General features: G+C 40.4%; 1 protein-coding gene across 7 annotated transcripts in view; it reads right to left on the bottom strand.

The window, feature by feature from the left end:
- The window catches only part of slc4a5b (solute carrier family 4 member 5b), a 58765-nt gene extending 46920 nt beyond the window's left edge, over positions 1-11845 (bottom strand). For all 7 annotated transcript variants that reach the window (XR_311892.1, XM_005739118.1, XM_005739117.1 and 4 more), the window contains exons 1-3: positions 11759-11845; positions 7855-7919; positions 7018-7233 (exon numbers count right to left, since the gene is read on the bottom strand). Coding sequence is in view for 6 of the 7 variants with exons in the window: in XM_005739118.1 (XP_005739175.1) it covers positions 7018-7233; positions 7855-7918 (280 nt within the window). In the remaining variant the exon portion in view is untranslated. The remainder of the gene's footprint in view (positions 1-7017; positions 7234-7854; positions 7920-11758) is intronic.
- Positions 11846-11851: the final 6 nt, after the last annotated feature.

Raw genomic sequence — 11851 nt, 5'->3', positions numbered from 1 at the left:
GTGTGTGTGTGTGTGTGTGTGTGTGTGTGTGTGTGTGTGTGTGTGTGTGTGTCAGACCAGTCACTCCGGTACCACTTGCGAGAAGGCAGCAAGGTAAAAAAGTGTGTGAGGGATGTGCCACATCGCTGGTGGCTTTGCAGATGCAGTGGATGCAATAGGTGTCTGTGATGGAGGGAAGAGTGGTTCCAATGATCTTCTCAGCTGTTCTCACTTTCACCATCCGTCTTGTGATCCAATACGGTGGAGTTACCATACCACACAGTGATGAAGCTGCTTAGGAAACTCTCGATAGTCTTTTCTCAGCTTCCACAGGAAGTAGAAACGCTGTTGGCCCTTCTTAGTTATGGAGCTGGTGTTTAGGGACCAGGAGAGGTTCTCCGTCAGGTGAACACCAAGGAATTTGGTGCTCTTGCGACCTCCACAGAGGATCCATTAATGTTAAGTGGTCAGTGATCTCTCCGTGCTCTACTGAAGTTAGCAATCATCTGTTTTGTTTTGTCCATGTTCAGACACAGGTTGTTGACTCTGCATCAGTCCTTTAGCTGTTGTACCTCCTCTCTGTATGCTGACTCAGCATTCTTGTTGATGAGACCCAAAACAGTCTTGTCGAACTTGATGATGTGGTTCGAGCTGTGCTTTGCTGCACAGTCGTGAGTCTGCAGAGTGAACAGGAGTGGGCTGAGCACACATCCCTGAGGGGCTCCAGTGCTCAGTGTGGCCCTCACTGTTTCTAGGACCCCCTTGCCATCTGCTCTGAAGGCGGAGTCTCAAGAATTTAGCAGTTCACGCACCTCTGAAGTCATCCACAGTTTCTGGTTGGAGAATATTAGGATAGTCTTGGAGACAGTGACATCATCAATGCACTTACTGATGTAGCTGGTCACAGATGTGTTGATGTGGTGTTGCAGCCTCCCTGAACATGTCACAGTCAGTGTGTTCAAAACAGTCCTGAAGAGCAGAGAGAGCTCCTGCAGGCCAGGTTCTCACTTGTCTCAGAACCGGTTTGCAGCGTTTGATGGGTAATCTGTAAGCCAGAATTAGCATGACAGACAAGGGGTCTGAGTAACCAATGTGGGGGCAGGGCTTCGCTTGGTACGCACTGGGAATATTTGTGTAAACATGATCCAGTGCGTTTGCCTTTCTCGTCACAAAGTCTACATAACGATGAAATTTCGGAAGCACTGACTTGAGATTTGCATGGTTGAAATCTCCAGCGATAATAAACGGTCCATTGGGGCTGGAGTTCTGCAGCTTGCTGATCACCCTATACAGCTCGCAGAGCGCCTCTTTAGTGTTAGCGCTGGGTGGGATGTATACTGCTGTAATGAGCACAGTAGTGAATTCCCAAGGTAAATAAAAAGGCCTGCATCTAACAGTGATAAACTCTACCAGCGATGAGCAGTAATTGGAAACTAGTACAGAGTTCTTGCGCCATTTCATGTTGATGTAGACACAGAAGCCACCGCCGGGATTCTTACTGAACAGAGCTGCATTTCTATTGGCACGAAATAAGGTGAGTCCATGTGACTGAATATGATGCTTGTAATTTAGGAGTATTTGCCGTTAGTAAACATGAAGACCACTTGTTATGGTGTCCATGTGGCTCAGAAGTCCCAATGAAAAAGCCATAGAAAGCACTAAAACAACACCATTTTGGTCCGGAGTGGCCACTGCGTGCTATTGCTGCGCCGCTGTGGGAGAATAAGGTTTTACTTGATGGTACAGCCCTGGCCATATTTTGGATCACGGTGGCTAGATTTTGTTCTGTGTGTGTCCTCTGCCTTTTGGAGTCTCTGCAGGTCCTTCCTGATTGGAGAGCTGGCGGCTGCTGATTGGTTCTGTCATCTGATTCTGTGACTAATTGCTCTTCTGTGTGTATTTATAGTGCTGTGTTTCCCCGGGCAAGATACCAACCCCAAGTTGCTCTCCAATGTGTTTATCAGAGTGTGAATTTTAGACAGAAAGCACTTAAGCATAGAAAAAGTGTTTTTTTTTTAATGGGTGTGAATGGTTTCAATGAGACATGTTGTATGGAATGTATTTGAGTGCCTAGGTAAAGCAAAAATAGCTCTATGTAATTTAATTAATGCTTCAATCGTAAATATGATATAAGGTTACAAATGATTAAGGCCTCTGACAGTGGACTCATCTCTGTGCTTGAGCTGATATACCTCATTGTTGACCATGATATTTTATTGCAACAATTAGAGCTTGTTGTAGATATTAAAGCTACTGCGCTGCAGTGGTTTGAATCATATGTACTTCCAATAGACTCCAATTTCTTCATGTAAATGAAGTGTCCTTTTCACACACTAAAATTAATTATGGAGTTCTACAGGGTTCCTGTAGACGTGGATGACATCTAATTTTCTGCTTCTAAGTTCAGATAAAACTAAGTTTATTGTATTGGGCCCTAAAAATCTTAGAAATATGGTGTCTAACCAGATGCTTGATCTGGATGGGATTACCTAGGCCTCCAGTAACACTGTGGGGAATCTTGAAGCCATTTTTTGACCAAGATATGTCCTTCAATGTGCCTGTTAAAAATATATGTAGGGTGGCTTTCTTCCATATTCGCATACTCTTAAAATAGAAACAGCCTGTCTTAAGACTTTCTTTTTTGACAAAACTTAGTTAGGGCTGATCAGGTGACCCTGAATTAACATAACCTTTTATGCTATGTTAGGCTGCAGAATGCCTTGCCATTTGATGAACTCCATCTGCTTTTTTTGGGTCCTCAGCTTTACAATAAACTTAGTCTGCATTATCTGCAGACTGTAACAACACACTAAGAAAGCAATTAGGCATAGAAAAAAGTGTTTGTATGAATGTGAAAATGTCAAATTAGAAGTTATTTTTCAAATTCAATTTCATACATGCAATTTGGTCTTGAGGTTTTTCTGTTGTTTATGTGGCCCTCTGACTACCACCAGTAGGCAACGGGTGAAGTGTCTTGCCCAAGGACACAACGACCGAGCCGGGGCTCGAACCGGCAACCTTCCGATTACAAGGCAAACTCCCAACTCTTGAGCCACGATCGCCCCATACCTTGTTGCCGAAAAGGGGAAAGAAAAAAACCAGCACAGTTTGAAGGGCAAAATGATTTTTTTCAATGCATTCATATAAGTTCCATCTACTTTCTACAAATTATCCAAGCCTGATAATCAGATAATAAACATGCATGTACATATCTCCACCAGGAGGTAACCAGGACACAAATCAATGTTTTTCAGTAATTATCCTAACTTTAGAGTGATGTGTGAAGATCATCTAAATTGACATTTAATTTAAAGCTTCATGCTTCAAGCTTCACTTTCTTTACCGCTAAAAACTACTAAAGCATCCAGTCTGTCCAGCCCCTTGAGATCCGTGAAGCCCTTCACTTGAGGCAGTAATCCACAACGCAATGCAGAAAAAGCACCCTTTTCCTATTGCTACACACAGACTATGAGAGAAAACTATGTGAAAAAACAACCACACTAGGCTGTAGGGCGACCCAATTAATTAAATTAATAAAATTTAGCCTTCCCAAAATTAAATGAGTGAGCGATATGTAAAATAAATGAAAATACACTCTCTTTAAAATGCAAAGTAAAAGCAACTAGGCTCAGCTGCAGTGGAGGGGTGGAGCGGTGGGTTCAGGGGACAGTGCCAGGGAATGCTGGCCAGGACTGCTGATAGCCATCACTTTAACCATGCCTTCCCTATTTCAGCAGCTGCCAGGGCCCTGTGGGAGAGCTGGTGTTTGGAGGTGAAGGAAGTGGCTGGAAGCTGCAGAGAGGTCACAAAAGTGAAAAGCATCATGAATAAACACATACTTACCTTTCAAAACTGTGTATAGTGGGTCTTTTTATAACAGTGGTGCCAAAACCTGGGCTGTGGTATGGTGGACCTGTGACTGGCCCAGCCAATTGAGGTGCTGGCCCTGATGGTGGTTGAGCTGGTGGCCATGCATTGGGAGCAGGTGGTGGTTCATCATTGGCAATTAGAACAGCTACAAGTCCAGTCAAAGAGCCACATAAAGGAGTTGGAGAGTGGTTGCTCTGCTTGTTCCTCAATGACACCACTAGAGTTGATGGGGAAAGGAGATGATCTTCAGGCTTTCTCAGATTTCTTTCAGGCCACAGCAGAAAGACCTGAGAAAAAGTAAAGGCTGAGACTACTCCCGGTGCCCAGGCGGTGACTCTCAACTTAGAGAAGATGGCCGTTGGCTGGTAGTGGACCAATTAGGCCTCGCACCACCAAATCAGCGAGTGGGGCTCCTCGCAGATACTGATAGTGGGTCCACTGCCACTGACTGGGCAGGCTAGATGTTGTTGTGACCCTGCCCAAGGATCACCTTTCAGCACAGCTGAGGGAGGTGGTGGGAGTCACAACATCGGCTGGAAGCCGCCCAGTTCTCCGAGGAGGAGGAGACAGAAGGGCCTTCTCTGGAAGCTCTGTCAGCTCCAGCTATCTAGTCCACAGGAGATTCCCACTACAGTAGTTTGGTGACGACACTTCTATAGTTATCATTTGACTAAGTGATAAAATCTGATCACACACGGATCAAAAGTACACTGACGTTATTCTATGAATATGGGATAAGAGGTCATATGGGTTATGACAAAACTTTGGAGCAAATAATGGTCCAATTTTATTGGCCAGCCATTTGGGGAATTCTAAAAGTGTCTTTGTGCTTAACTATTAATTGAGGTTCTGTTTGAGGGCATCAGCTTGGACCTCATATGTCATTTAACCGAGGTGCATAGGGATATATCTTCTTTCTGGTAGATTATGGAATGCAATATCAATTCAGTTCAATTCAGTTTTATTTATGTAGCGCCAAATCACAACAATATTATGAAGGCTATCCCGAAACAGTGCCGCTGCACACCATTTCTGTAAAGAGTGTGGCACAGGCACTGTTTCAGGAAATCTCCCGAGTCGGCATCTTGAAAGAGATACTGACTGACCAGAGCTCATTATTCATGTCTCACACACTAAAAGAACTGTGTAAATTACTCTGTAATAAATCTGTTCAAACCAGCTTCTACTATCCACAGAGGAAACCATTCTTGCCTCCCTCCATTGTAATGGCAATCTCACACAGGCCTAGAGAGCGGATGTTGCTGCAGCGTTTTGCAGATGTGTTCTCCCCCTTATACCAATGTCAGAGAGCAACATTTTGTAACACATCCTGGCATAAACTAAACACAAAAGAAAATTTGTTCAGAAGGAATTAGTAGAAATGCTGAACATGGGAGTTAGAGTCACACAGTGTCCATGTAGCCCCATTGTTCTTGTAGTACAGAAGATGGGTCTATTTTCTGGAGAACTGATTGATCAAGAGGTGGTGATTTTATTACCTGTTGATCTTTTCATCTCTGGTCTGGATTAGTGACAAATCAAAGTCTGGCATAGCCGAAGGTGAAGAGCCTGCCCCTCAAAGCAGATCACCATACTTCAAAATACTTCATATTTAGCATTAATAATAACCAAAAATAAATCATATGCATGCTGAAGAGTTGTCTGCACCGGAAAGCTACACTAACTTACTCAACTGGTTGAAAAGACATCACAAACTGCAGTATAATGAATGTATGAACGCCAAGTGCAATGATTTCTTATGTTAATCGCCCAGTATCAGCTCACAGCTAATGAATTTCAGCCTTTACAGCAAGCCAGCATATCCATCCAGCTTGATAGGCAGAAAAACAATCAATCTCATTACATTTGTGAAAATGATGTTGTACCATCCAATAAACACAGTGGTTAACAAGTGCTTCAGGAAAACTTACCAAATGAAAGAGATGTTATCCCCTATACCTACCATGACTTTCCAACCTCTAGACTTCACAGGAGAACGCTATAATATTTCCGGGGTGATGTTCAGTGCGTTTTGACCTTCAAACTTGGTGTGTATTTTGGCATCCAAAGAGTTTGATTTTCCTAGTATTTCACAGGCTTGTCTAAATGCTTCAATATAGTTTTTCTTCAGGAATGGAGTCTTGCATGGTGAGCATGCATACAGACCATGGCAGTTGAGTGTATTGCTTATTGTTTTCTTTGAAACAATTGTACCTGCTGATTCCAGGTCTTTTTGTAGCTCTCCACAAGTGGTCCTTGGCTCTTGGAAAGCTCTTCTAATAATTATTTTACTCCTCTGCCTTTTCCTAGGGTGAGGAAATCTTGCTTAAATCAGTTGGGACAGAACCAGCTGGTATTAATATTCATTAAGTAGCAGGATTGCTTTCTAATTACTGAGAGTTCAGCTGGTGTAATGACTTTCCAAGCCTTTTTGCATCTCCATTTCTATGTGCATGTCTATGTGTCATTTATCATAGTTACTCATAACTTATGAGTACTAATGACAAATAACACAGCTACACAGTGCAGGTAAACAGCTGTAAATGGCACAGGGAGAAAATGTATGGACATCTATGGTTTGATTTCTTTGCATGTGTGTACTGGATGGGTTGTTACTGACATCTGGTGAAAATTTTAAGTCAGTAACACATTGGTGACATGTTCAGTTTTACACACTGTATATATGAATGTATAATAATAATAATAATAATGGATTGGATTTATATAGCGCCTTTCAAGGCACCCAAAGCGCTTTACAATGCCACTATTCATTCACTCTCGCATTCACACACTGGTGGATATGATGAACAGACTGTGAAACACAAGACTCTTTCACCCATTCACTTATTTCTATGTCAAAGTAATTTCTGTCCAACAGTCACACACACTCACACTCTGATGAATGCAGTGGAGCAACTCAGGGTTCAGTATCTTGCCTAGTGATACTTTTGCATGAACTTGTTTTCTGATCTTTTGTGCATAGTGGTTATATGTTGCAGTTTAATTACTGTTATCATTAGTTATACAATAATTGTAATTATTATATAATTACTGGATGACAGAGTAAATTAAGTATGTCAATCTTAAAAAATCACAAGGTAAAAAGGCAAACAGTCACTTTTATTTAACACTTATGGATACTTTTATGAAAAACTTTTGATTTCTAACCTGTAGGATCGGCATGCTCACGACACTCTTCGCCATCCTCTTCATTATTATAGTGCTCGTCTTTGTTATAATATCCTCGATGTGAGTGTTCTCGCTGGTTATGGTGATCATAGTGTGTATGTCGTGAATCACGGTTGGCATCGCTGGCATAGGAGTGATGTCTGCGCCTTTTCCGCCGGTGGGAAACTGGAACACCGATGTAGAATGGCTGGGCCTCTGAGATGGAGAGAGAAACATTTCATTTGGATCTGATCAATGCAGTCAGAGCTTGAGGGGTGCTCTGAAAATGGGAACGTATTCTAAAAACTTCTGACTGGTTTCAGCATTATGCAGCGTCTAACAGGTTTTAAAAATCAGATGTCATACATGAAATGTATATGTTTTTCAATTTGTGCTCTGCCCTCCTAGAAACACAGTTCACAGGTAGATGTATTTAGTCTGGGAATACCACCTAAATTAGTTTTTTCTGGGTTTTTTAATTAAGTGGAGCTATGTTGTCAAGGATAATAGAGCAAAATCTGTTAGAAAGTAATAAAATGTTCAACGTAATTGTAGAAGGTAAGGATGTCACCTATGCTTGACAAATTTCTGAAGACACTGGAGAAACATTTAGCAGTAACTGGAGTGACAGAAGAAACAGGGGATAGTGGCAGGAAGAGGGTGAGGAAGCATGTACCTTTTGTGTTTCTCCAAAACAAAGGTTTATAGTTCAGGGCAAGGGTTGGGATCATCACTGAAGATGACTTAGACCTCAGAGTTTAAAATAAATCAGGGCACTTCCTCAGTTTTCTCTCGCATGGCAAAACTTTTTTTCAGTTAGTGTTTTTTCTTACTCACCATCATCATCATCATAGTGCCTATGACCCCTACTTCTTCCCTGTTGCCATTCATGGTGATCCATCCTGGAACAGAAACAAGATGACAGAAGATTACCTTGGAAATACGAATACTGAAGCACGAGAAAAAGCACCAGGTGGCAATTCCCTATGTGTTTTTTTTTCCATCAACGTTTTATTCAAACTGAAAGTTTGAAGTTATAAAGAACATGTCTCCTTCCCAAACCCAAACTTGAAACTGGATCCAGTGGGGAGGGGCCTGGTACCTGTAAGTTCTGCTTCCATGGTCCTTTTGGAACGTCCAAGAATCACAACAATCTTGCACTCTTACAGAGAAGTGCTCTATTGGGATGCTGTGGTACTATGAGGTCTTTAAGATGTAATGGGCTTGGTCACACAGGACTCAAGGTGCTGTTGGCAAAACGTTAGAGAGGAAATGACAAGTGAACCCCTATGAGCACTTTGCGACAGTAGGAAGGAAAAATTCCCAGTAGAATCAGGCCATCAATGCCAGATGGCTGCTAGTTTTGCGCACCATTCAAAGCTCTTCAGGTTAAAAGCCAACCTTGTGTAACCCTTTGTGGTGTCCTCGGATCAAAAATGGTCCCAAGGTGAATGGCGAACAAGCATATGGGAATCCCGAGGACACCACAGGATCAGACCTGCAGCCCTACCAGTCCAGGCTACACTTGTCACTGCAGTAAGATCTTGTAAAAGGCAGTAACAAATTCTGTACTAAGATCTAGCAGATGAGTCCATTGTCTGAACTTCATTGCCTTTTCTGTGCTATGATCGGTAGGAACTTATAAATGAATCTCTTCATCATTTCCTCTGCAAAAGATCCCAACTTTCTTTGCAAATAATTCTCGATTGCAAGTTATTTACAATATCATCATAAGTCACCTACCCTCTAAAGGTGGGACAACAGATATCAGTGGCAAATAAACATTTGGTTTACCAGCTTTATAAACTATTTATATGAGCTATTTTGGTTGCAATGTTATGAAATTGAGTTTTCTATGAAGTGCTTACATATTAAAATATTTACAATGTACAATATTACAATGTTTAATAAAAACATTTCCTATTACATATATAAAAACACTAAGTTTTAACCCATACAAGTATTAATCATTATTTCAGCATTATGTGCATTGACAATGTTCTGTCAGTTTATTATTTCAAAAAATACAAAAACATAAAAAATAAAAATCCTAGATGCCCAGACATATCATTGCTTTTAGTACATGGTGAAGCTATCACTGGGTGTCTCTTTCCACTGATGACATAAGTTTGTCTTTCTAAAGCTATTGCTTTAGGCTGTTTTCTAGGCTGATCAATACATGTCATTTGTGATTACTTACTACTTACTGAAGCCTGACCACTGACTGTGAAGGACAGTCACATGAGTGGATTCATGCACACACACACACACACAAGCTTGTTAGTAATATGTGCATACGGTGAACACCGCAATTAGGTTACAGTAAATAGCTGAATTGTGTTATCTGTGCATTATCACTGTCACATAATCAAATTAAAACACAAATGTCAGGTTGGAGTCATCCTACTTGAGCTGTCTTTTTGGCATCTGTCCTGATTTGAAGACTCAAGTGTTGCATATTTTAAGGCTGGGCTGAGTCACAGTTCTCTGCCAGATTGTGCCAACATTGTGATTGCCAGGCCTTCTTTGTTACCTGTTTGAATTTGTGCTCTTCTTTGTTTAACCCAGATTCTTGGTCATCTCTCCAGTTATTTCTTCAGAGTTCTAGAAACCATTTTCTCTGGAGCTCAGTTTACTAGGTGACTGTGAACTCCTTCAGCCACTTTTGAGCTCCAGTCTATCTTCCCTGTTACTTGCAGATGAAAGGACTTATCTGTTCACAACCTTTTCGCCCATTCTCCACCCATATGTTTTTGTTGAGTGTTTGCCAGGAGGACCAAGTGCTCCTCCTGAGCTTACTTTGTGACACCAAGACTCGATCTACAATAACCTCATCTTGACCTCTGTCAACACTATCTCACTTCCCTGTCAGAGATCCTGGTTATGTTCCTGTAGTGAAGCCACTCACCCGTTAGCCAAACATGAGTTGAAATGTTCTTGCCGCTTCAAATTTGCCTACCTTTCAAAATTATTTTAAAGCAGCTAATGGTTGCCAGAGTTTACTCCTTGAATCAATTTTAAACCAAACTATGAATCTGTTTAGCAGATTACATGTTTGGGAAAAACGAAACAGTTGTAAATAACTTTGACTTTATTACTTCATAAAGGTAATATCACTTTGTGTTCATGTTGGGATGCTTTGATTAGAGACATTTGAAGGTTTGATTAGACTAGAATCCCTGAAAATAGCAATGCTAGGGTGTGGTTCAAAGAGGCTTGTCTTCAAAAATTATATGTACTCTATTCAGTTCAAATTAATTTTATTTATATAGTGTCACAACAACAGTTGCCTCAAGGTGCTTAATATTATAAGGTAAAGGACCCACAATAATACTGAGAAACCCCAACAAACAGACAACCCCCTATAAGCAAGCACTTTAGCAAACTTGGGAAGGAGAAACTCCCTTTTAAAAAGAAGACATTTCTGGCAAAACCAGGCTCAGGGACGGGCAACCATGTGCTGTGACCGGCTGGGGGTAAGATCGTATGTTAACACATTTAGGCTATTTCAATGAAAATGTGTTTCCACATACTCTTAATATACATGAACACCAATAACCACAGAAATTCCAGTTAAGCCACTGGTTAAGATATTTTCTGCCAGATTTAAAGTAGGCACCCCAAGTTCTACTGCTGCATCCTTGACCTTATGTATAGCTCATACATGCAGCCTCTAATTCCATTTTTCTTACACAGGCTTTTTATTTTGCACAGTATTACATCAAATTAATTTCACTGATGCTTTTGTCTAGTCATGGGTACAGTTATGAATTGAAAATGCAAAACTGTGCATTATTTTCTTGAGATAAGCTCATGGTTGAGAGAACCATTGGGTTGAGATAAGCTCAACCATGCCAGTGGTTGCCAATGGTTGAACTTATCCTAAGCAACCTGCACTTACCATCAATCTTTTAGTTTGTACTCTCACACTGTAATTTCCATTGGGAAGCAACTGGTAAAAGGTAAATAAATGTTTTTTTGCTGTGCAAAATAAAGTACCAAATTTTATGATTTTTACGAGTTTTCCAGTTACTCATTACAAGTCTTAACTTAACAAATTATGTAGTACAATAACAAACTTATGATTCTATAGACAGAGACAACATGCAACTTGTCACAGGATTTATATGGGACTGAGTTAATTTAAAACAGTTTTCCACAGAATCTGCATTTGTAGCGTTAGATTTAACACATATAGATTTATTTGTTTTTTTGTTCTTTTGCTGCAGATGTAGCAGAACCAGAGCTATCATTTCAATGCTCAAAAACCTGGCATGCATTGTTTTTCAATGCAATCCATTTATTCAGCTGTATAGATGCAGGAGAAATTTGCTACTGGTAGCTTAGAGCCAAAAGCAAAACACTTCTGTATAGCCTAGAGCTAATAGCTAAAATGTTCACTGAGCTTTAAAGGTTACAGAGAAAAGCTCTACAACCCGTTTAACTCCTTTTTTCTGTTGAATTTCTTTAAAGTTTAACTAAGTAATCATCTAAAAAAAAAGGCTAAGCAGTAGAAAAAACAAATAAGCATTCACAATAATTCTTTCGCTTTCTTCTTAAAACTGACAGCTGTCTACTAAACCCTAAATGATTTGTAATTTATGTTCAAGCTACTTAAGATGGAATATAAAATGTTTTATTATTCTAAAGAGGTAAATATCAAAATATCAATTTAATAGCAAAATACACTGACAAATATGAAAACCATCTAGATAAAGATGGTGTTTTAATGTTCTCTTACCTGATGTGACAGAAGCTGAATCTGAGATTGCCCGTGAAGAGAAATTTATATTGCCTTTTGTAAGGAAGAGTAACAAACTACAAGATGCCAAAA

This window comes from Pundamilia nyererei, unplaced genomic scaffold (genome assembly GCF_000239375.1).
Source record: "Pundamilia nyererei isolate P.nyererei 1_Seehausen unplaced genomic scaffold, PunNye1.0 scaffold00089, whole genome shotgun sequence".
Classification (NCBI taxonomy): Eukaryota; Metazoa; Chordata; class Actinopteri; order Cichliformes; family Cichlidae; genus Pundamilia; species Pundamilia nyererei.
This window is presented reverse-complemented; position numbering and strand designations above follow the sequence as displayed.